Source organism: Symphalangus syndactylus, chromosome 10, assembly GCF_028878055.3.
Source record: "Symphalangus syndactylus isolate Jambi chromosome 10, NHGRI_mSymSyn1-v2.1_pri, whole genome shotgun sequence".
Taxonomy (NCBI): Eukaryota; Metazoa; Chordata; class Mammalia; order Primates; family Hylobatidae; genus Symphalangus; species Symphalangus syndactylus.
In genome coordinates, this window is record NC_072432.2 from 42,937,152 (window position 1) to 42,958,032 (window position 20,881).

At 37.8% G+C, this 20,881-nt stretch overlaps 1 protein-coding gene across 1 annotated transcript in view; it reads left to right on the forward strand.

Annotated features, from left to right (window-relative positions):
• Nucleotides 1-20,881, forward strand: part of UNC5C (unc-5 netrin receptor C) — a 397,344-nt gene that overhangs the window by 264,347 nt on the left and 112,116 nt on the right. The window contains exon 4 of the mRNA XM_055296967.2: nt 12,748-12,851. Within this exon, the coding sequence (XP_055152942.2) occupies nt 12,748-12,851 (104 nt within the window). The remainder of the gene's footprint in view (nt 1-12,747; nt 12,852-20,881) is intronic.

Genomic DNA, 20,881 nt, shown 5'->3' on the forward strand with positions numbered 1-20,881 from the left:
ATTTAATAAAAATGCTTTTTTTCCCCAAGGAATTCAAGAACATCAGGTAGCCTGACGTGATTGCCTCTACACTCTTGTACTTATTACGTTTCTGCATAGCACTTCTCACCTTCTAAACCATCATACATTTACTTATTTATTAGTTAATGGTTTGTGTTCTGTCCCCCCTCACCCGCTTAGAAAGTAAGGTCCACATAGGCAAAGATTTGGGTTTGGTTTTCTCACTGATGAATTCAAAACGCCTAGGGTGATTCCTGTCACAATGTAAGGACTCAAGAAATATCACAAAGGAATGAATGAATAGACATTTCTATATTTAAGTATCTCCAGTTAAATATATGTGTAATCTCGGGGAGGCTGAAGCAGGAGAATGGCGTGAACCTGGGAGGCAGAGCTTGCAGTGAGCTGAGATCGCGCTACTGCACTCCAGCCTGGGTGACAGAGCAAGACTCCATCTCAAAAAAAAAAAAATATATATATATATATATACACACACATATATATAAGTATATATACATATATATGTGTATATATATTGGTAATATATATGTATATATACGTATATATATGTGTATATATGTGTATATATGTATATATGTGTATATACGTATATGTATGTGTATATATGTATATATATGTGTATATATATATGCGTATATATATGTGTATATATATGTGTGAATATATATGTATATATATGTGTGTATATATATATATATATGTAATCTCATGAATTATTATATTGGTTCACATGTACAGAAGTCCTGATTTGTGGCCTTATGTGTTACTTTTTTATTTTCTACCTGTCTACTCTACTTGGCATAAAACAAAATTAATTATACAATTTAACAAAAATAATGCATTTCTTTAAACAAGCATCCTGAAAGATGAAGGTCATACTATAAACAGTTCTAGTAGCCTAATGCCAAATGTATTGGCAGAATTCAGCCGGCTTCCCTGTACACCAGAATAGATGGCATTTTTACCAAGGTACATTTCTGAGTTGTAGTATGATACCTTGTATAACAACCATTAAAGCCCACATTAATCCAATTATAAGTAACAGAGGCCATATTTTGAATTGGATAAGATTAAATATATACTTTAGACATTTTTAGATAAGGGAAAAATGTTTAAACAACAAATTAATTAATACCCTTGTTTTATATAAATCTTGACAATTGTATTAGTTTATCAGGTTATTCCTATTTCAAGATTAAATATCACAATGTATACCTGATTGTGTCAGTCTATATTTTTTCAAACATATTTGCTTTTGTAGATGGTCAGAAGTTCCCAAGTTTCATGGATGCCCCACAAATTCTTAGGCATTTATAGCTCATATTTATTCTGAGAGGTAGACAACAGATTCATACAACACAGTCTCATAAGTCATATTTTTGGGGAAATCATCTATACATATGCTATAGGCAGGGCTGGTAACACACTGGACAAAAATGTGTTATTAAAGTATGTTTTATGCTGTATGAAAAGTGAAGTTTATGGCTAAAATGCTTGTTTGCAAGAAAACAGCTTGTCTGCAATCATTGCATTCTTTTTTTTGTACTCTGAGAAAAGAGCCTTAGCTTTTTGGTATGTCAGGTTCCTCATCCATAAAGTTGGCATATTTCTTATTATTTATCCCTAAGACATACCTTAAAAAATACTGTGATGACATATAATCATTTTTTTTCTGAAACTAAAGATGCATTTTGAATATAAAAGAGTGGCTTCTATGGATTTTTTTCTTCCTCTTTTCTGTAGTGGATGTCATTTGGAGTGCTAGCTGAAACATTTATTTTTAAAAAAAACTCTTTAACAAGACTATCTGAATACAAATGTGTTTGTCCTATAAATGCCCAAAAGTCAAGAAATAACGAAGAATGGCTGAAATTGTCCTCCCTTCTAAAGAGGCTTTGTTCCCTGGAATTTCTCTCATTTAAATGATCTCAGTGCAGTAAGTGATAGCCAGGACTTGGCACGACCAAGGAAATTACCAAGCTTACCTTTCTGCTGACTTGCTGCAGATCAGTCTAACCTCTCTTCCTGGTTATGAGTTATGATATTATGAAAATGTTTGTGGGAAATTCCTAAGTGAGAACAAAAACTTTACCCCTTACAAAAGCAAAACGCGGTTATAAAATAACAGGAAAAAATCAAAATTGATTGTCTTTATTCTTTCTTCTTTAGTCTCTGTCCTAGTAGCCAACATTTATGATATGCTTACTGTATGCCTAACTCTGTTATAAGACGCTTGTTCATGTTAACTATCATAATCTTCATATGACATCCTATGAAGTAAGTTCTGTAATCTTCTTTTTGTAAGTAACAAAACAGAATCGTGGAAATATTAGCTAACTTGCCCATGTCACCTGTTTAGGAAACACTGAATCTGAGTTTTAAACAAACTTTTCTCTTTGGAGTCCAGTTCGTTGCACACAGTTGCAAAAAACATACAACAATTCTTGACTTTTCAAACTATAGAGGGAACTGCATATAGTTGATTTTTGTTTGTTTTATTGTTTACAATATCTGAGAAGGAAAGATAAGTAAAAACAAAAAACACCACCAAACTTTTTATTTTTTTAATTTGTTTTTTTAGAGACAGGGTCTTGCTTGTCACCCAGACTGGACTGCAGTGGCATGAGCATAGTTCACTGCACCCTTAACTTTCTGGGCTCAAGCAATCCTCCCACTTCAGCCTCCCTAGTATCTGGGACTACAGATACCTGCTACCATACTCTGCTAGTTTTTCTGTTTTTTGTAGAGATGGGCGTTCTTACTTTGTTGCTCAGGTTGATTCCAAACTCCCTGGCCTCAAGCGATCCCCAACCTTGGCCTCTCAAAGTTCTGGGATTATAGGTATGAGCCACTGCACCTAGCTTCAATTTTTAAAATATTCTATATCCTTTATATTTATAAACCACAATAAGAGTTGCTTAGCATAATAATATTTTTCTTTATTTTAAAAAATTCCAGCAAAGCTCAGATACTCTATTCCTGCAAAAGAAAACCATAGCTAACATTTCAGGGTTCTATGGCATTAAGTCAGGCATTTTTCACTTTTAATAAATGCCCAAAGCTCTGAAGGCTAATCTAGTTCTTCCAAAATATGCTTCACTGGTTGGTTCACAGCAGTTATTTCCTGTTAACAGCCAGATTCGGTGATTTAAGCATAAATTCTACTCTGCTATGACAACATAATTAGCTCTTTCCATCATTATTGGAAGAAAGATACATTTTTTTCCCTTTAAGAACACAGTATTATTACTCTGAGTGACCATGAAATTATTTGCTAGAGGAGCACTTTGAAAATATATTAAAACAGCTTTTTAAAAAAAAAAAATTAGAATGTGTTCAACACCATTGTTCATTGAGTGTGTAAAAAGAATTAACTGAAAAGCACTTGGAAGTATGAAAATGTGAATCATGGTACAGCAGCTGTATTTGCTTAATGCAGGGTCAGGCCTAGGTTAGAAAGTGAGTAAGTTGGCCAGCAGCAGATAGCAACATGAAGCTCTTCTAAGTACAGAATTTCCACAGATCGAGGGCCATTTTGTCAAGACCAGTTCAATTTGGGAAGCAAGAAGCTTATTTCTGATATTTGGAGTTTGGCTTCTTAGTAAAATTAAAAAAAATAAATATCAGTACAACCATCAACTCTGTGAACACTTGACAGCAATGCTGATTTAGGGGCTGGAGGAAGCGGGTATGCAAATGAGTACGTTGACAGAGGACTCTTTTGTGTGTGTGTGTGCTCATCTTTACCATATTTTATTGGCTTTCAATGAATTGACTCTGTTTGGGGGTTCTCTAACCCTGTTTTATTCCTTTGCCAGAACCAAAATGATTTAATTACAGTAGACAAAACTTATATGTTAATATAAAGGCTATGTGCTCCTATTTTATTTTATTTTATTATTATTATACTTTCAGTTTTAGGGTACATGTGCACAATGTGCATGTTTGTTACACATGTATACATGTGCCATGTTGGTGTGCTGCACCCATTAACTCGTCATTTAGCATTAGGTATATCTCCTAATGCTATCCCTCCCCCCACCCCACAACAGTCCCCAGAGTGTGATGTTCCCCTTCCTGTGTCCATGTGTTCTCATTTTTCAATTCCCACCTATGAGTGAGAACATGTGGTGTTTGGTTTTTTGTCCTTGAGATAGTTTGCTGAGAATGATGGTTTCCAGTTTCAACCATGTCCCTACAAAGGACGTGAACTCATCCTTTTTTATGGCTGCATAGTATTCCATGCTGTATATGTGCCACATTTTCTTAATCCAGTCTATTGTTGTTGGACATTTGGGTTGGTTCCAAGTCTTTGCTATTGTGGATCGTGCCGCAATAAACATATGTGTGCATGTATCTTTATAGCAGCATGATTTATAGTCCTTTGGGTATATACCCAGTAATGGGATGGCTGGGTCAAATGGTATTTCTAGTTCTAGATCCCTGAGGAATCGCCACACTGACTTCCACAATGGCTGAACTAGTTCACAGTCCCACCAACAGTGTAAAAGTGTTCCTATTTCTCCACATCCTCTCCAGAACCTGTTGTTTCCTGACTTTTTAATAATTGCCATTCTAACTGGTGTGAGATGGTATCTCATTGTGGTTTTGATTTGCATTTCTCTGATGGCCAGTGATGATGAGCATTTTTTCATGTGTTTTTTGGCTGCATAAATGTCTTCTTTTGAGAAGTGTCTGTTCATATCCTTCGACCACTTGTTGATGGGGTTGTTTGTTTTTTTCTTGTAAATTTGTTTGAGTTCTTTGTAGATTCTGGATATTAGCCCTTTGTCAGATGAGTAGGTTGTGAAAATTTTCTCTCATTTTGTAGGTTGCCTGTTCATTCTCATGGTAGCTTCTTTTGCTGTGCAGAAGCTCTTTAGTTTAATTAGATCCCATTTGTCAATTTTGGCTTTTGCTGCCATTGCTTTTGGTGTTTTAGACATGAAGTCCTTGCCCATGCCTATGTCCTGAATGGTATTGCCTAGGTTTTCTTCTAGGGTTTTTATGGTATTAGGTCTAACACGTAAGTCTTTAATCCATCTTGAATTAATTTTTGTATAAGGTGTAAGGAAGGGATCCAGTTTCAGCTTTCTACATATGGCTAGCCAGTTTTCCCAGCACCATTCATTAAATAGGGAATTCTTTCCCCATTGCTTGTTTTTGTCAGGTTTGTCAAAGATCAGATGGTTGTAGGTATGCGGCATTATTTCTGAGGGCTCTGTTCTGTTCCATTAGTCTATATCTCTGTTTTGGTAGCAGTACCATGCTGTTTTGATTACTGTAGCCTTGTAGTATAGTTTGAAGTCAGGTAGCGTGATGCCTCCAGCTTTGTTCTTTTGGCTTAGGATTGACTTGGCGATGCGGGCTCTTTTTTGGTTCCATATAAGGAAAGATCCAAAATTGACACCCTAACATCACAATTAAAAGAACTAGAAAAGCAAGAGCAAACACATTCAAAAGCTAGCAGAAGGCAAGAAATAACTAAAATCAGAGCAGAACTGAAGGAAATAGAGACACAAAGGACCCTTCAAAAAATTAATGAATCCAGGAGCTGGTTTTTTGAAAAGATCAACAAAATTGATAGACCGCTAGCAAGACTAATAAGGAAGAAAAGAGAGAAGAATCAAATAGACTCAATAAAAAATGATAAAGGGGATAACACCACCGATCCCACAGAAATACAAACTACCATCAGAGAATACTACAAACACCTCTATGCAAATAAACTAGAAAATCTAGAAGAAATGGATAAATTCCTCGACAAATACACCCTCCCAAGACTAAACCAGGAAGAAGTTGAATCTCTGAATAGACCAATAACAGGCTCTGAAATTGTGGCAATAATCAATAGCTTACGAACCAAAAAAAGTCCAGGACCAGATGGATTCACAGCTGAATTCTACCACAGGTACAAGGAGGAGCTGGTACCATTCCTTCTGAAACTATTCCAATCAATAGAAAAAGAGGGGATCCTCCCTAACTCATTTTATGAGGCCAGCATCATCCTGATACCAAAGCCTGGCAGAGACATAACCAAAAAAGAGAATTTCAGACCAATATCGTTGATGAACATTGATGCAAAAATCCTCAATAAAATACTGGCAAACTGAATCCAGCAGCACATCAAAAAGCTTATCCACCATGATCAAGTGGGCTTCATCCCTGGGATGCAAGGCTGGTTCAACATACGCAAATCAATAAATGTAATCCAGCATATAAACAGAACCAAAGACAAAAACCACATGATTATCTCAATAGATGCAGAAAAGGCATGACGGGCTTTCTTCCACACTGTTTTGGGTAGGCATTTTCCTCCCCTATCCTCTCTGTCCCGTGAAGACAGAAAATTAGTTTTGTCGAAATAATTCTTAGTGCATTTACAATCATCAGGGCCTGAACTTTCATCTGCTTTTGTGGATTATATTACTCTCCAGGATTTATACAAAGAATTGGCTATTTTTTTTTTAAATATCAAATTTCTGTAACCCACTTCTCTCCCTAGTTTCTAACTCTTACACACACCTGTAGATCCAAGTGTCCAAAAAGTTCTGTGAAAGTTGTTCTGAGGAGAATATTATAAGCTGTTGTCTTCAAAGATGCGTCAACTCCTTAACTTTTGAAACAATTTCTTCTGTTATTTCTGTTGGACACATAATGGCAACCAGGAAGTACCTTATTCCACAAAGGATAAGCTTTCCCCCCATCAAATGTATATTTAAAATCTCAGTCTGTTCAGTAATATGTCCTTACAGCAAAAGCATCCTTCAGAATTATCTAGTAATTCATTTTCATTTCGTAAATATGGAAACTGAAGACCAGAAAATCTATCTCCCAGTGAGTCTTCTTTTCTGCTAACCGCATTGTCAAAAAGCAGAGGTAATGTTTGCAGAATGCCATGAATTCATGTATTCTGCATCACAGCTAATTTGTAACCACAGTATATTGTGCAAAAAAAATCATTGAAAGCATCAAAATTCTACCCCCCAAAAATGAGACTTTGTGTGCACATGTGTGTGTCCAAAGGGACTTTCTTTGGTTATGTATAAATGGAAAATAGAAATCTATATTGTGTCAGGTCTGATTCTACATCTGCTAATTGGATTTCAGTGTATGGATTTAGTAAGCCAATATTCATGTTCTTAAGTAAACATCTCTCTGAATGCATACATATGACCAAAGCTTTTAATTGGCAGAATCAATGACTAAATTAGATGCATGCCAAGTTGACTTCGCGAAAGTAATCTTGGTTATTAATGAAAGGACTTCATACTTATTTTAGTAGCAGTCTTATAACTAATGGAAAGAAAGCAGAATGTAGAATCCTAAAGGTCTTCCAAAGGCAGAAATTCATCTTTTCTTTCTGACAGGAATGGCCACATTATTCTGAACCATTCTGTTTTACATCTAATTCCTAGCTGACAAGTGTCCGTTTTTCATTCTTATTCATTCGTCACCCTTGTGTTCACTCTGCCTGCAAGGCAACTGGCCTGCCTTCTATCACATCTCTCCAAATGATAAAAGATATGCTTAAAATCTTACCTACCCTCCCCTCGCAGAGTAGTGAGGCGGCATGCTGAAATGAGCGGCTTCTGTGCTGCATGGCCGCGATATATCCTATGCTCATTACATAATCTGAAAGCCAGAGAGGAGGTTTTACAGCAGGAATTAAAAGTGTTTTTCAGGAAGAAGTATTGCCTTGTAGGGGGTTAAATGTAAGATCATTCTAGAAATTAGATAAAATTTATATAGAGCTTAAAGCCAAACCCTTAAAATAATTCTGTGGTATTCAATGATGGTTTAGTTAAACTTGTCTCTGGAAGTAGAGGCCTGTAGCTGTCGCCATTCCCAATTAGGAAACAAGGGTCTACATAAAATGTGCCTTTATATGACAAGAATGAGAAAACTCTGCCAAAAATTGCACCATATTCTAAGAAGAATTACAGCATGCTGCACTCAAACCCATTGCCCGTTAATGGTGCTACTAACTTCTGTCACCTTAACATTAACATTTTGGAAAACAGTAGTAGATACTGTTGGGACTTAGAAAACAATACCCCAAAATGAAGGCCTCAGAAGCAAAAGTTTTCTCTGATCTTCTCCTGCCCTCCTGTCTTTCAGTCCATTCTTCCCCAAGGCCAGCCATGGAAAAGAAAATCCCTCTTCCCCTGAGGCAAGTCATAGAAACCCCCTTAGTCCAAAACCAGCCACAAAACTGAAAAATATTATTCTAAATTTCCATCCTCCGTTTTGTGTAAAAAGTGACCATAAAAATTTATCTAACCTACCTTGTGTGATCATAGGTCATAAGACCCCCATTCCAGAGAGGGTCCTGCCTGATACCCAGATGAAGGAAGGAATGAATGCTCAGAGAGGCCAGGAAGAATCTGGACCCACAGTCTTGCTGGGCCTTTCCACTCAGTCTGTTAACATTAGGTCAGATCCTTTTTGTCTAATCATATTTCTACACGGCTGTCCAGACTTTGTTGAATGGAAGCATAAAAATGGACAATTATCCCTGGATCTTTATGTCTTCATTCCAAAGGCTCCCATGTGTACATGTTAAATAAAATGTGTCTGTCTTCTCTCTAATTAATCTACCTTTTGTGACTCAGTTGATTTTCCAGTGAACCTTCAGAGGGCGAAGGAGAACTTTTCCCTCCACCCCTACATTACCCAGAATGGTCATTTCCCCACTTCCTGGCCACTCCTCATCACGGCTTTCTTTCTGCTCCCCGTCACTCCTAAACTTCCCAGATCAATGACTTCTCTCCTATGAGTATTTCTGAGTCCTTCACTGCATTTCTCCTATTGACCTCCCCACTTTTTAAAACTTTATTTTCCTCTTGGCTGCTCTGACACTAACTTCCTTGGGTTTTCTCCTACTGCTTTGTTCACTCTATATCATTGGATGACAGCTTTTCCTCTTGAATGTCACTGTCCTCTTTTTTTTATGCTGCAGTCTCTCCCTGTTGATGCCATCTGTTTCCAGTGCTTCAGCGATTGCCTAGTTGGTGAAGCACAAGAAATCCTACCAGGCCTTCTTTTCCAAGCCCTAGACCTGTGGTTCTCAACTGGGGTTGACTTTTCCCCTTAGGGGACATTTGGCATTGTCTGAAGGCACTTATTTTGTTAAGGTTGGGATGGGGTTCTAATGTCATCTAGCAGGTAGAGTCCGGGGATGTTGCTAACATCCTGCTATGCAAAGAACAACTGTACCACAAAGAATTACCCAGCCCCCAAAATTAATAGGGTTGAGGTTTAGGAACCATGATCTAGACTACTATAATTTTCAGTTTGAATGTTTCATAGATATGCCAAACCTAACATGTACCAAAATGAATCTATCTTTCTTTCTGCTTCCCTGCCCATCTTGATACTATGCCACTCAGTGTTTGTACCAAGTTAACAATGCAGTAGCTGAGAATATAACATTATCCTTGCCTTCTGGCGCTCTCCAAATACCTACATCTTCTTCAAGGTATGATCTATTTATTTCTAGAATTGCTTCCTCCTCTTCTTGTCCACTATCACTAGCTGAGTTCAGGACCCCATCATCCCTCATGGTTTATTGAAATGAGTCCCTAACTAACTTCAGGCTCCTCACCACCGCCTCACTCCATCAGTCACTCTGATGGACACCCTTGGTCTCTGATCTCGCTCCTTTGAGGGTTTGCCATTCCATAGCATGACAGAAAGGCTTTTCATAAGCACACCTCAGATTACCTTTCTAGTCTTCTTTCTGTGTCTTGTACATCTTCATCCTAAGTACCTAATAAAATGTCTACCATATGGAGACAATGAATAAATGTTAAATGAAATTGCTCTATTTAAATACATATATGCCTTACTTTTTCTTGTTCTTAGCCCTCATTTTGTGATATCTTGATTAATTTAAATCAGAGTGAATCAGTATGTTATTTAATTTGAGAACTCATTCCAGTTATTATGTCTTTGCCCAACCCCACATCAGGCAGAAGTTCCTCAGAATCATTTTTTACAAACAAGATATACTTTGTCAAGAACATGTTAGCCCATAAATGATATTCACTGCTGCTCTTTTTATTGGTATCTGGTGTTTCATCAAATTTTATCTCAGTGCAGATCAAAAAACCAAGAGAAGCCACCACATCAGAAGAGAAAATTCTTAATGTTTCCATTGGAAGAGTATGAATTAACCAAAAGAGATGTCAGGGGGATGTGTGGGGTGGCAAAATGTAGAAAATCCATATCAGCAGGTTCTAAGGCAGCCATTGATTACTATGCTGTGAGGCTCCAGGTAATTTGGTCAACATGTTTTTCGGATGTAAGACAATAACATGATTTAGATACCTTTAAAGTTATGATAACTCTGTGGATTCCAAATGTTCATTTCTTTTTGTTGTTGTCGTTGTTGTTGTTGAGATGGGGTCTCACTCTTTCACCCAGGCTGGAGTACAGTGGTGCAATCTCGGCTCGCTGTAACCTCCGCCTCCTGGGTTCAAGCAATTCTTATGCCTCAGCTGCCCAAGTAGCTAGGACTACAGGCCCACACACCATGCCTAGCTAATTTTTGTATTTTTAGTAGAGACTGGGTTTCGCCATGTTGGCCAGGCTGGTCTCAAACTCCTGACCTCAGGTGATTCACCTGCCTTGGCCTCCCAAAGTACTGGGATTACAGGCATAAGCCACTGTGCCCGGCCCCAAATGTTCATTTCTACAATATATTCAGTGTCTTGACAATCAAATTAGAAGCATTTTTCTGATAGAAATTCTATCACATTTGGAGGTCTCTTGTCTTGCCTCATAGATCTATAATTTTCTCACAACCCTTATAATCTTGAGGGTTTTCTTCTGCCGAGAAATTCAACAATATGGCAAGTGTGTAACAATGCAGTCCTTTCTCAGTGCATTTTTTTCCAGGTGCTTTCTGGTAGAGCTCTACTAGGGATATACCTTGCGAGCAGGGGTCCCAACCCCTGGGCTGAGAACTGGTACTGGTCCGTGGTCTGTTAGGAGCTGGTCGCACAGCAGGAGGTGAGTGTCAGGCTAGTGAGCATTAATACCTGAGCTCTGCCTCCTGTCAGATCAGTGGCGGCATTAGATTCTCATAGGAGCGTGAACCCTATGTGAACTACAGATGCAAAGGACCTAGGTTGCACACTCCTTATGAGAATCAAACTAATGTCTGATGATCTGAGGTGGAACAGTTTCATCCCAAAGCCATCCCCCCCTTGCCCCACCCCAGCGGTCAGTGAAAAAATTATCTGCCATGAAACCAGTCTCTAGTGTCAAAAAGGTTAGGGACCACTGCTCTAGAGTCTTCAGTTTTCCACCGCTAGTTCAATCCACTGCAATGCTGCTTTCAGATTCTTATGTCTTTATCACGGACCTGGGATAACAGAACAGAGGCATTAATTTTTTATTAAACTTCACTGGGTAAAATTCTAATAACTTTTTATTGGAAGGAACTGAACTGTACGTGCATGAAATAAAATTTTTGTAGGCTTTTTAAAAAAATGCTGCTTCAAAGTTCTGTGACTAAATTAATTTTTTAACTTTAGAAATTAGACTAAAGGTATATAGAGTTTAAAGCCAAACCATTAAAACAAAATAATTATATGGTGTTCAGTGATGATTTAGTTAAACCTATCTCTTGAAGTATGTGCCTCTGATGTGTTCAAAATGACAAACTGGCTTCTAACATTTTTGTGCCCATCTAACAACAGTTTGTAAAACTCAGCTGCATACTCCTGTATCAACTATATCTATATAAATACATAATTAGATGCCTGGGATATTTGAACAGAAATGACTAGTCTTCTAATTAAAGAATGGCCATATGATTAAATGTACTGGTATCTTGGGACTGTTCTCAATTCTCCTTTCTCTGCCTTGTACTTGAAACACCTGAAGAAGGTATGTTTCTTCCTTACAGATTCCAGCATTCTGTTTTCCACTTTGAAACGGAAACTCACTTAGAGTATTGATCAAAAGATTCCAGAGTTACTGGAGCTTCAATAGTATCCATTGTGAGAAAAGAGGAAAATATGTATATACATAAGGGAATCTGTAGGTATAAGAATCAAGAGAATGGGGTTCTTTTGATTTAAAACTGTGATCTTCATAATTGATGATCAAAAAATCCTAACAAAAAGCAATTAATGAACTTTATTAATTGTTAAAATAAGAACTGCCAAAGGCTTCCATTGAAGTTTAAAGTAGGAACAGTTCATAGCCTCTGAATTTCACAATTTATTCCACATAATAAGTCACCAGATTATAATAAAGTGCTAACAACATGTTGTTAAACAAAAATACAAGTCCAGGCACCATGGCTCGCACCTATAGACCCAGCACTTTGGGAGGCTGAGGTGGGAGGATCACTTGAAGTCAGGAGTTTGAGACCAGCCTGGGAAACATATTGAGACTCTATCTCTACAAAAAATTAAAAAAAAAAAAATAGCCAAGCACGCTAGCATGCACCTGTAGTCCCAGCCATTCAGAAGGCTGAGGCAGGAGGATCACTTGAGCCCAGGAGTCCAAAACTACAGTGAGCTATGATCACACCACTGCACTCCAGCCTGGGACACGGAGTGAGACCCTGTCTCAAAAAAAAAAAAAAAAGAAAAAGAAAAAGAAGAAAAAGCACAGATAAAATACTAAGCCAGAAAATGTTTTGTACTCTCTGTAAATGAATAAATGTTATTTAATTTTGACATGTATTTTGTCACTTTTACGTTCCAGATCTACGGAAGACATTTGAGCAGGAACCCCTAGGAAAGGAAGTGTCTTTGGAACAGGAAGTCTTACTCCAGTGTCGACCACCTGAAGGGATCCCAGTGGCTGAGGTGAATAACAACAATTCTTTGCATTTAGCAATTGGCACTAAGTTATTCTAACAGAGGCCTAATCCATGGCTAATGGTGCAGTGAATTAGGGTATGGCATGATGAATGGTTGGTAATGGAGTCCTAACTGCCTGCTGCTGGCAAAATAGATTGATTGGGAACTGATTAATGACTTGGGAGTCAATTAGAATGCCCCATTGGACAAAGCCACAGGCAGCTTGGTTTAGTTTTGTCATTCTCTTTCAAGAAATCAGAAATACTGCTTTATTTTATCTGGCACTTATCATAGAGAGAGATGGTATGACTTAACAATGTGTCATCAATTTTATTATTGTTCTTGCTGATATGCGAAAAATGTGAGTGTAAGAAGAGAGTGTGTTTTTCTGTTTCTGTGAGCCTGTGCACCTTACATATGTATTTTCCATTCCATGATGTAGTCGTAGACATACCTAAAAGCCATGCTCACACAGCTTGCATAAAAACGTGTTTTAGGATTAACAGGTGTCAATTAGTTTCATCCTATAAACTTTCCATCAAGTCCTACATTTTCCACTTTTTGTTTCTTCTAGAACAAAGCCTATTGGTTGCTAATGAAGTATTACAAATCAGATGCATACCATGACTTTTCATTAGCAACACACAATACCATGTCCTTCGAAAATATCTCTCTTTGGGGAAGAGGACTCTGTGACCCAGAAGAGATTGCAAGCACCCACCATCATCTTAGATCACACTGTTGAGGAAAACTAATACTGTGTCTTTCATTTGTTAACAAATAAATCCTAAACTCTAAAAACAGGTTACCCTTTAAATGATTATCAGGAGACATCCTTATATATATCTGACACTATTGCCCTAACTGACCCCGTGTCCTACAAGCCCAAGCACACATTAATTGACAAGTGGCATAGCTGCCAGTTTGGTGGTGGTCCTTGTTGGCCTCCAAACTACATTGAGTCATTTGAAAGTTTTACTCTTTATTGCATGTGTTGAAAGAGGCATATTTCAGTTGTTGCAGTTTGGACTTATATATGGGTTCAATGTATATGAATTTTTAAAAATTAAGCCCTGATGTTGTGCCTATCTCTGAAAGTGAAAAATAATACTATTGAGACTTTCAACATAGTCCAAAAAGCAATTGATAATTAATAATGTACTTACTATTTTATTTCTCATAGTTTTTCAATTTTTTTCAAGAAGTAAAGATGGGGTCAGGTAGTTAACTGGTCCCCTGACAACAAACTCAAACATCTGATTGTTCTTTTAACAGTAATAATAATAATTAATTAATTGAAAATTTAGGCAGAGTCCTTATGAAATAACTCCATTTTTCTATCACAGCCATTCATATCTCTATGAGTCAATGCAAAGAACTCAAAGGAAATTTTAATGAAATTCCTTTTATTTTTTTTACTTTGAAAGAGAGCTATTTTTTGCCTTAATTTGGCATCTCATGCCAATTGTATCAGAGACTTTGCTTGATAGTAGCTATTTCATTCAACAGCATCAAAATCTTATCTCCCAGCACTAAGACACAGTATGATTTAATACGACTAGGAAGGATAAAACTCTTCTCTATTCAATATTTCATTTTGATAATGACAATAGTGCATATGTCTTCTTAATGGTATTTCTAAAATTTTAATGCACGCCTCCTCCACGAAACCACCTTAAAGACCAAAACAGATCATGAGCAACATGGGTATCCATGGCATCATTTTTGCTCAGGGCTTCTAAAAGGTAACTGATCCTTGCAAAGACTTTAGGTGGGGAGATCTTAGTAATTTCTTCATTTTTTTCAGTCTTCTTGACAAAGTAGTTCACTTTGTCAAGGAGTAAAGATTCATGACTGCAAACTAATTGGCTGTGAATTCTATTTGTATCATCACTAGGGAAGAGACCAATTAAAACTTGGTAAGCTCAAAAGTCATATACCCATTTGACATTCAAAGAACAATATTTAATATGCATTTCTTTTTCATTTTTTAAAGTCAGAAGAGAGATCAAACATACATGCTCAAGAGCAGCTAATAAATTCCTGTGTAGATTCTTTTCAACACTATTAAAATCACCAAGATCAGAAAACTAATGAATACCTTAACATGACATATTACAACTGCCATTTGCTCAAGAGAAGCAGATAAATTAAAAAAGAAAGGGATGAAAGGTAACTTAGTGAGTTAAAGGATTATAAGACAATTTTCCTTCTAATATAAATGCATTCATCATTTAATATTTCATTTATTTGTTTAAAGAATCTTCAAGCATAAAAATAGGATAAAGTGAAATATTGATCTTAAAGGAAAACCAGCAGGTAAAACTCATGTGTTTTGTAATAATTAGATCAGTCTTTGGGAGATGAGGCCAGACTGGATTTGTGCTCCTTTTGTCTCCAAGACAAATGATTCCAAGAAAGAGTCAGGCGAAATATGTCCAATGAACATATGGCTGATTGTTTCAATTGATCTTTGTTTTATAAGCATATGTCTAGTTCTATTGAGGAAGTAGTCAGGTACATTCTTTGCAGAATGTCAGGAAGCAGTAATTCCTTTTCTCTCCAAATCAGTAAGTTTTTCAAGAACTCTAGTCTTAGTTTTGATATACCACTTTGGGTACAAATAATGGCATAGGCATTTCTAAGGTAATAACATTTTACTTCTTCCCTATTTTGGCATCCTATAATCTCCACCATAGAATGTTTTCTGATTTTCTTACAGAATTCCAGGTTCAAACCCAAACATCACCATTTTTTACTTTGGCCAAGGTATTTAAATACTGTGAACCAAAGTATCCTCAACCATAAAGGGGAGATAATAATAGTGTCTTTGCAGAATATGGTCGTGAGGTTTAAATGAGATGATATATGCAAATCACCTAGAACATGTCAAAAGCACTCAAGAAATATTGGTACTATTATTATAATTTTTTAATTCACACAAGACCAAACTCAACCTCTTAAATTCAAAATTCTTACTGAGTACCTTGCCCCTCTTCTTGGCACTGTGGGATATGCAGAGAGGAAGCTTCTGTCACCAAGATTCTCTCCTATATTCTCTAGTCAGTTGCTTTGGCTGGAGTCTACACATGCTACAAATGAAGACAATATTGTGAGCTTTAAAATAAGGAAATGCTCTTTCAACAACACTACCAAATAATTGGTTAATGAAACTATTTATAGCAAGTCGTGGTGTGCTGCTGCCCTTACCCTGATGTTTTGTTTTGTTTTGTTTTGTTTTGTTTTGTTTTGTTTTGTTTGAGATGGAGTCTTGCTCTGTCACCCAGGCTGGAGTGCAGTGGCGTGATCTTGGCTCACTGCAACCTCCACCTCCCGGGTTCAAGCAATTCTCGTGCCTCAGCCTCCTGAGTAGCTGGACTTACAGGCACACACCACCACGCATGGCTAGTTTTTGTATTTTTAGTAGAGACGGGGTTTCACTATGTTGGCCAGGCCGATCTCAAACTCCATGCCTCAAGTGGTCTGCTTGCCTCAGCCTCTCAAAGTGCTGGGATTACAAGTGTGAGCTACCATGCCTGGCCCCTTACCCTGATCTTTAAAGCTACTATTGTTCATTCAGTCCTTACCGACTCAGGACACTAGACCAGCCCTTATATTTTCTCCCAAAGAGGAAGAGGCTACTCTTGGTAGGTCTTCTTTTCAGAGCCCAAGGAAAGAGTGCGACAAAGTAAGTCTCAGAGGAGGAAGATGCCAACCGAGGACTCCTTATACTTCTTTAGACTAAGCCCTTTCCAATAAGAAAAGAGGGGACCCGAGGGATGAAGCACAAGAGTTTCAGAACTATAGACTTGGCTGCTCCTTCCTCTGTTCTCCCTAAAGTCCTTTCTTTATAGCTAGGGATTTTATTCCAAATATTTAATAACTGCATGGCTTCCTTAGCACAAGAGCAGACTCTTGGGGGCCTAGTGCTATATCAGATGTAACCCTTTAGCCACCGGGTCACAGGGTATCCAGAAATCCCAGGGAGCCAGCCAGGGCCTGCGGCTGAGGGACACTCAGTAATTTAGCAACAGATACAGAACTGTTTCCACACTGAATACCTGGCATGGATGAACCAGTGTATCTGGCTAAATGGCAGCCCCCACATGCCACAATTTTATATAGCTCTGCCTACTGATTGTATTGAAATTTATCTGTTTACTCTTCTTCTTGCCTGACAAGCTCATGATGAAATAAGGAGCAATAAGTTTTTTGTTCATGTTTTATCTCTAATGCCAGCAGGTTATAAGTCACTTAGCAGATTCCCTAAGTATATTTAACTAAATGACAGAAAGAGGCCCTGCTGGATGTGACATGGAGGCAGCACCTCAGGAGATGGAACGCTCTAGGAAAAGGATGTTTCTCGTCCCTGAAGATGCAATCCTATTGAGAGATCTTGGTGTGGGATGACAGACTCCATCAGTCTGAACCCTGAGGGCAGGGTTCCAAACCACTAGGACCGGGAACCAAGGCCACTGGGAGTGGGAGACACTTGAGTTCCAGGACTATAAGGGAGGTGTCAATAATAATGTTAAAATTTTCAAGTAAACCAGGTGAAAGAAAGAAAAACAAATCCCAGGAATACTCTAAAATGATATAGCTCAGTGTTTCCTTTAATAACACTTTTGTTAGCATCAAGCCAAAAATATGATTGTTTTCTTCCATTTTTGGTGAGGCGTTTGCCTTTCTTTCAACAGATAAACCTTCCCCCCATCTCCCTGAAGAAGCAAGAAAATTAATACACCCATGGAACTGGTGCTGGGTTATTCCACTAGCATAATAGCAGCACTCTATGAAATTAATCCTCTTTGCTCATTTTATTTTATGCCTAGAAAATGTCACTGTCACATGGAGAGCCAGAAATATATTCAGAGATGCTTTATCAGATTATCTCTTTTGGAGAGTACTAGGATCAAAACATCAATGGATATAAGATTTGTTGGCATGGCAGAAGGAGCAAAGCTGAATTTTTCTCTAAAACCTGTGATTTGTTTCACCTTTAACAAGGGGATAATTGCTTCTCTAATTATAATTGAGCTATTTCTCATAGGAGTTTAATTGGAGGAACAGGGCACAATGTTCAACTTATTGGCCCAGTTGTGCTTAGAAACTGTCATCTTATTTATCAATATTTGCATCTCTAATTAGCAAGTGGGAAAATATGGGGTGAGGTGCAAAAGAATAGATTATTTTGCTGAGTATAGTCATGATAAACAGGGAACAGATTTTTTTAAGCTGATACTGACAGGGCAGAAAACTGGTGGCAGCTGGAGGCGCCGCCAAATGTGCAGCATCAGGTGGCTCTCCATCTAATTGATTGTTAATGTGGCTGCTGAACACTTTGTTTCATGAGTCCTTCACGTTTCCTTGCCATTCTTCCATAATAGGAACTTCATACTGATGAATTTCCATGCAGCTATATTGTCTCCAGAGCGGTGCTTTACACTCTTTGCAGGCAAAAGAGTTCAGAGAGGAAAGAAGAATCTGAATACTAGTTTGGAGGGAGATGTTGCTTTCAGTGCCCAGTAATGACCCATTGGAATTTTCTCCTACCATGTGTGTAGCTACAAGACAGAGTTTTGATTATGATATGATTCTCAGCCTTGAACAGAGGTTTTCAAAAGTATTAGGTTCCCTTACTAGCAGTCAGCCTTCAAGCTTTGCTTTGGTCCAATCAACAGTCACCAAAGTCACCTCCTTATTATGATCATCCCATATTTTGGGGGGTGAAAAAGTATGGGAAAAATCCCATATTTTTTTCTGATAGCTGCCTCTAATAGTTATACACAGAGATCACCACAAGCCCAGAAACACTGTAAGCCAAATTAAAATTGCAATAAGTTTAAGCAACATAAACATCCATTTTAAAGCAAAAGAAATAACAGATTTTATCTGACTTATTATACATCTGTGGCTTGATTTCTGCATGTACTTAGTGGTTGCTTTAAGCCTATAGTATAAAATGCAGATTTCTAAAAATCATCAATTCACTTATATAAGAAATATTTACTGTAGATGCATGGTGTGCCAGACATTTTTCTGGTTGCAGGAAATACGAGTCAGTTAAGTCCCTCGAGGAGAAAAACAATAAGCAAGAATGTGAGAAAAGTGAGTGAGATATTTTCAGATAATTACAAGTTAAAGGAAATAAGGCAAGGTCATATGAGAGAGGGTGATGGTTGTTGGGGATTGAGGATGGATGACTTTAGAATACAAGGAAAGTCGATCTGAAGAGACAGTAATGGAGCTGACATCTGAAGGTAAGGAAGAAGCTAGTCTTGAAAAGATCCGGGTAAGAAAGCTCCAGGTGATGGGAGCAACAAGGACAAGTACCCTCAGGAGGAGGTGATTGGTTACAAGGTTATAAAGGAGGCCAGTGTCTGAGACCCAGTGAGCAAGGAGGAAGGCAGGACGACATTCAGTCGGGAAAGAGGGAACGAGGGCGCAGACTTGCAGAGACGGTAAGTGATTTGGAGTTTTCTTTAAATGCCTGAAAAGCCAATGGAGACATTAAGGAATTGTCGAGACCTGACATACACTTTTAAAAGATCATTCTGGTTGCTGCATGGAAAATAGACTTTAGAAGTGCAAGAATGGATTTAGGGATGCCTTTATGGGTTTATTTAATGACGAAAATCTAGAAAATATTTAGTCTTTCAGAAGAAACTGAAATGTTCCATGTGGAAGTTCAGCAGACCCACTAGAAGGAGCTTTTTTCAGATGATCTAAAATCAATGGTTAATAAACCTCAGCTGTGTTCGAGCACTGTCTCTATCTCAGTAGAGATTCAGCAGCAGGCAAAGACCTAAGCTGTGCCCATAATCACAGAGCAGGAGGGTTTTCAGAAATTTTTGCTGGCCTTCATTTGTTCAAAAAAGGTTTTTCTTCAATAAGTTCCCTTGCTTTGGGATTTCCTCCAATGATTTTTATATGCCTACACACACTATCATAAACTCATTACGGAGTCAGAGAGAGCAAAAAGCACGTATTTTTCTAAAGACGGTCAGACTTAGCTATAGACCTGAACACCTTTAACTGGTAAATAAGAAGAAAGGCTGAGAGTTACTTATCCTGAAAGGCAAGTTTGTAGTAAAAACTGGTCAGGAACTAGCTACAGATTAGTCAATTTGTTGCCCTTTTGCCCTGGAAAAGTTAGCCTTTTAAGGACACTTCAATGACATTTTGTTCCCTTGGATGGTGCTATTATATCTAGTCATTTTACTTTACGTTTTGGTTATTTTATTTTATTTTATTTGGTTGTTGTTGGTATTAGTTCATTTGTCAACATGCTTTTATCTCCTCATAGTTGAACTTAGGTTTTAGAAGTTTTCAGATTTCAAGACAAGTTCACCTCTACAATATAGCCTATGTATGTTCAACCCTCAAAAGCAATGAGCTAGACATATGTGCAATTAAGAGAGTGTTTCCCCAGCAGGAAAACAAATTCCCTTTCTTGGCAAATGCCCTTCCTTTACAGAAGTAACAACAACTGAGCAAAATGCCACTACTTTCCACTTGCTATTTTTATCCTTTGGCTATATTTTTTTACCATTGTCTAAAGATATAATTTCAGCTTGCTTAAAGACCAACATTTTTTTAAAGCACAAAAATACCCAGACTTCCACAAACCTACTGAAAGGTGCAAAGTATATTTCACAGTGGTCAACACAGAAGTGAATGGATACTTGTTTTATTCCAAAACTGAGGAGCAAAAATCTACAAAGTAGCCTCTGGTTTTTAGCAAGAGAGAACATCCAGCATAATTATCCACAGTAGAGAACTTTTTTGATTGTTTAAAGCACCTACAAGGGAAGGTGAGATACCTTTCACCAGTGGGAGAAATAAGAAAATAATACTAGGGTTTCAAACTCCAGAGCAATTAGAGCCAAACCTACCTGTGAAAGTCTACAGAAGACTATTAGCTATCAATATCTTTTAGAATTGTTAAGGCCTTGGCCAGGCACGGGGACTCACGCCTGTAATCCCAGCACTTTGGGAGCCTGAGGCAGGTGGATCACCTGAGATCAAAAGTTTGA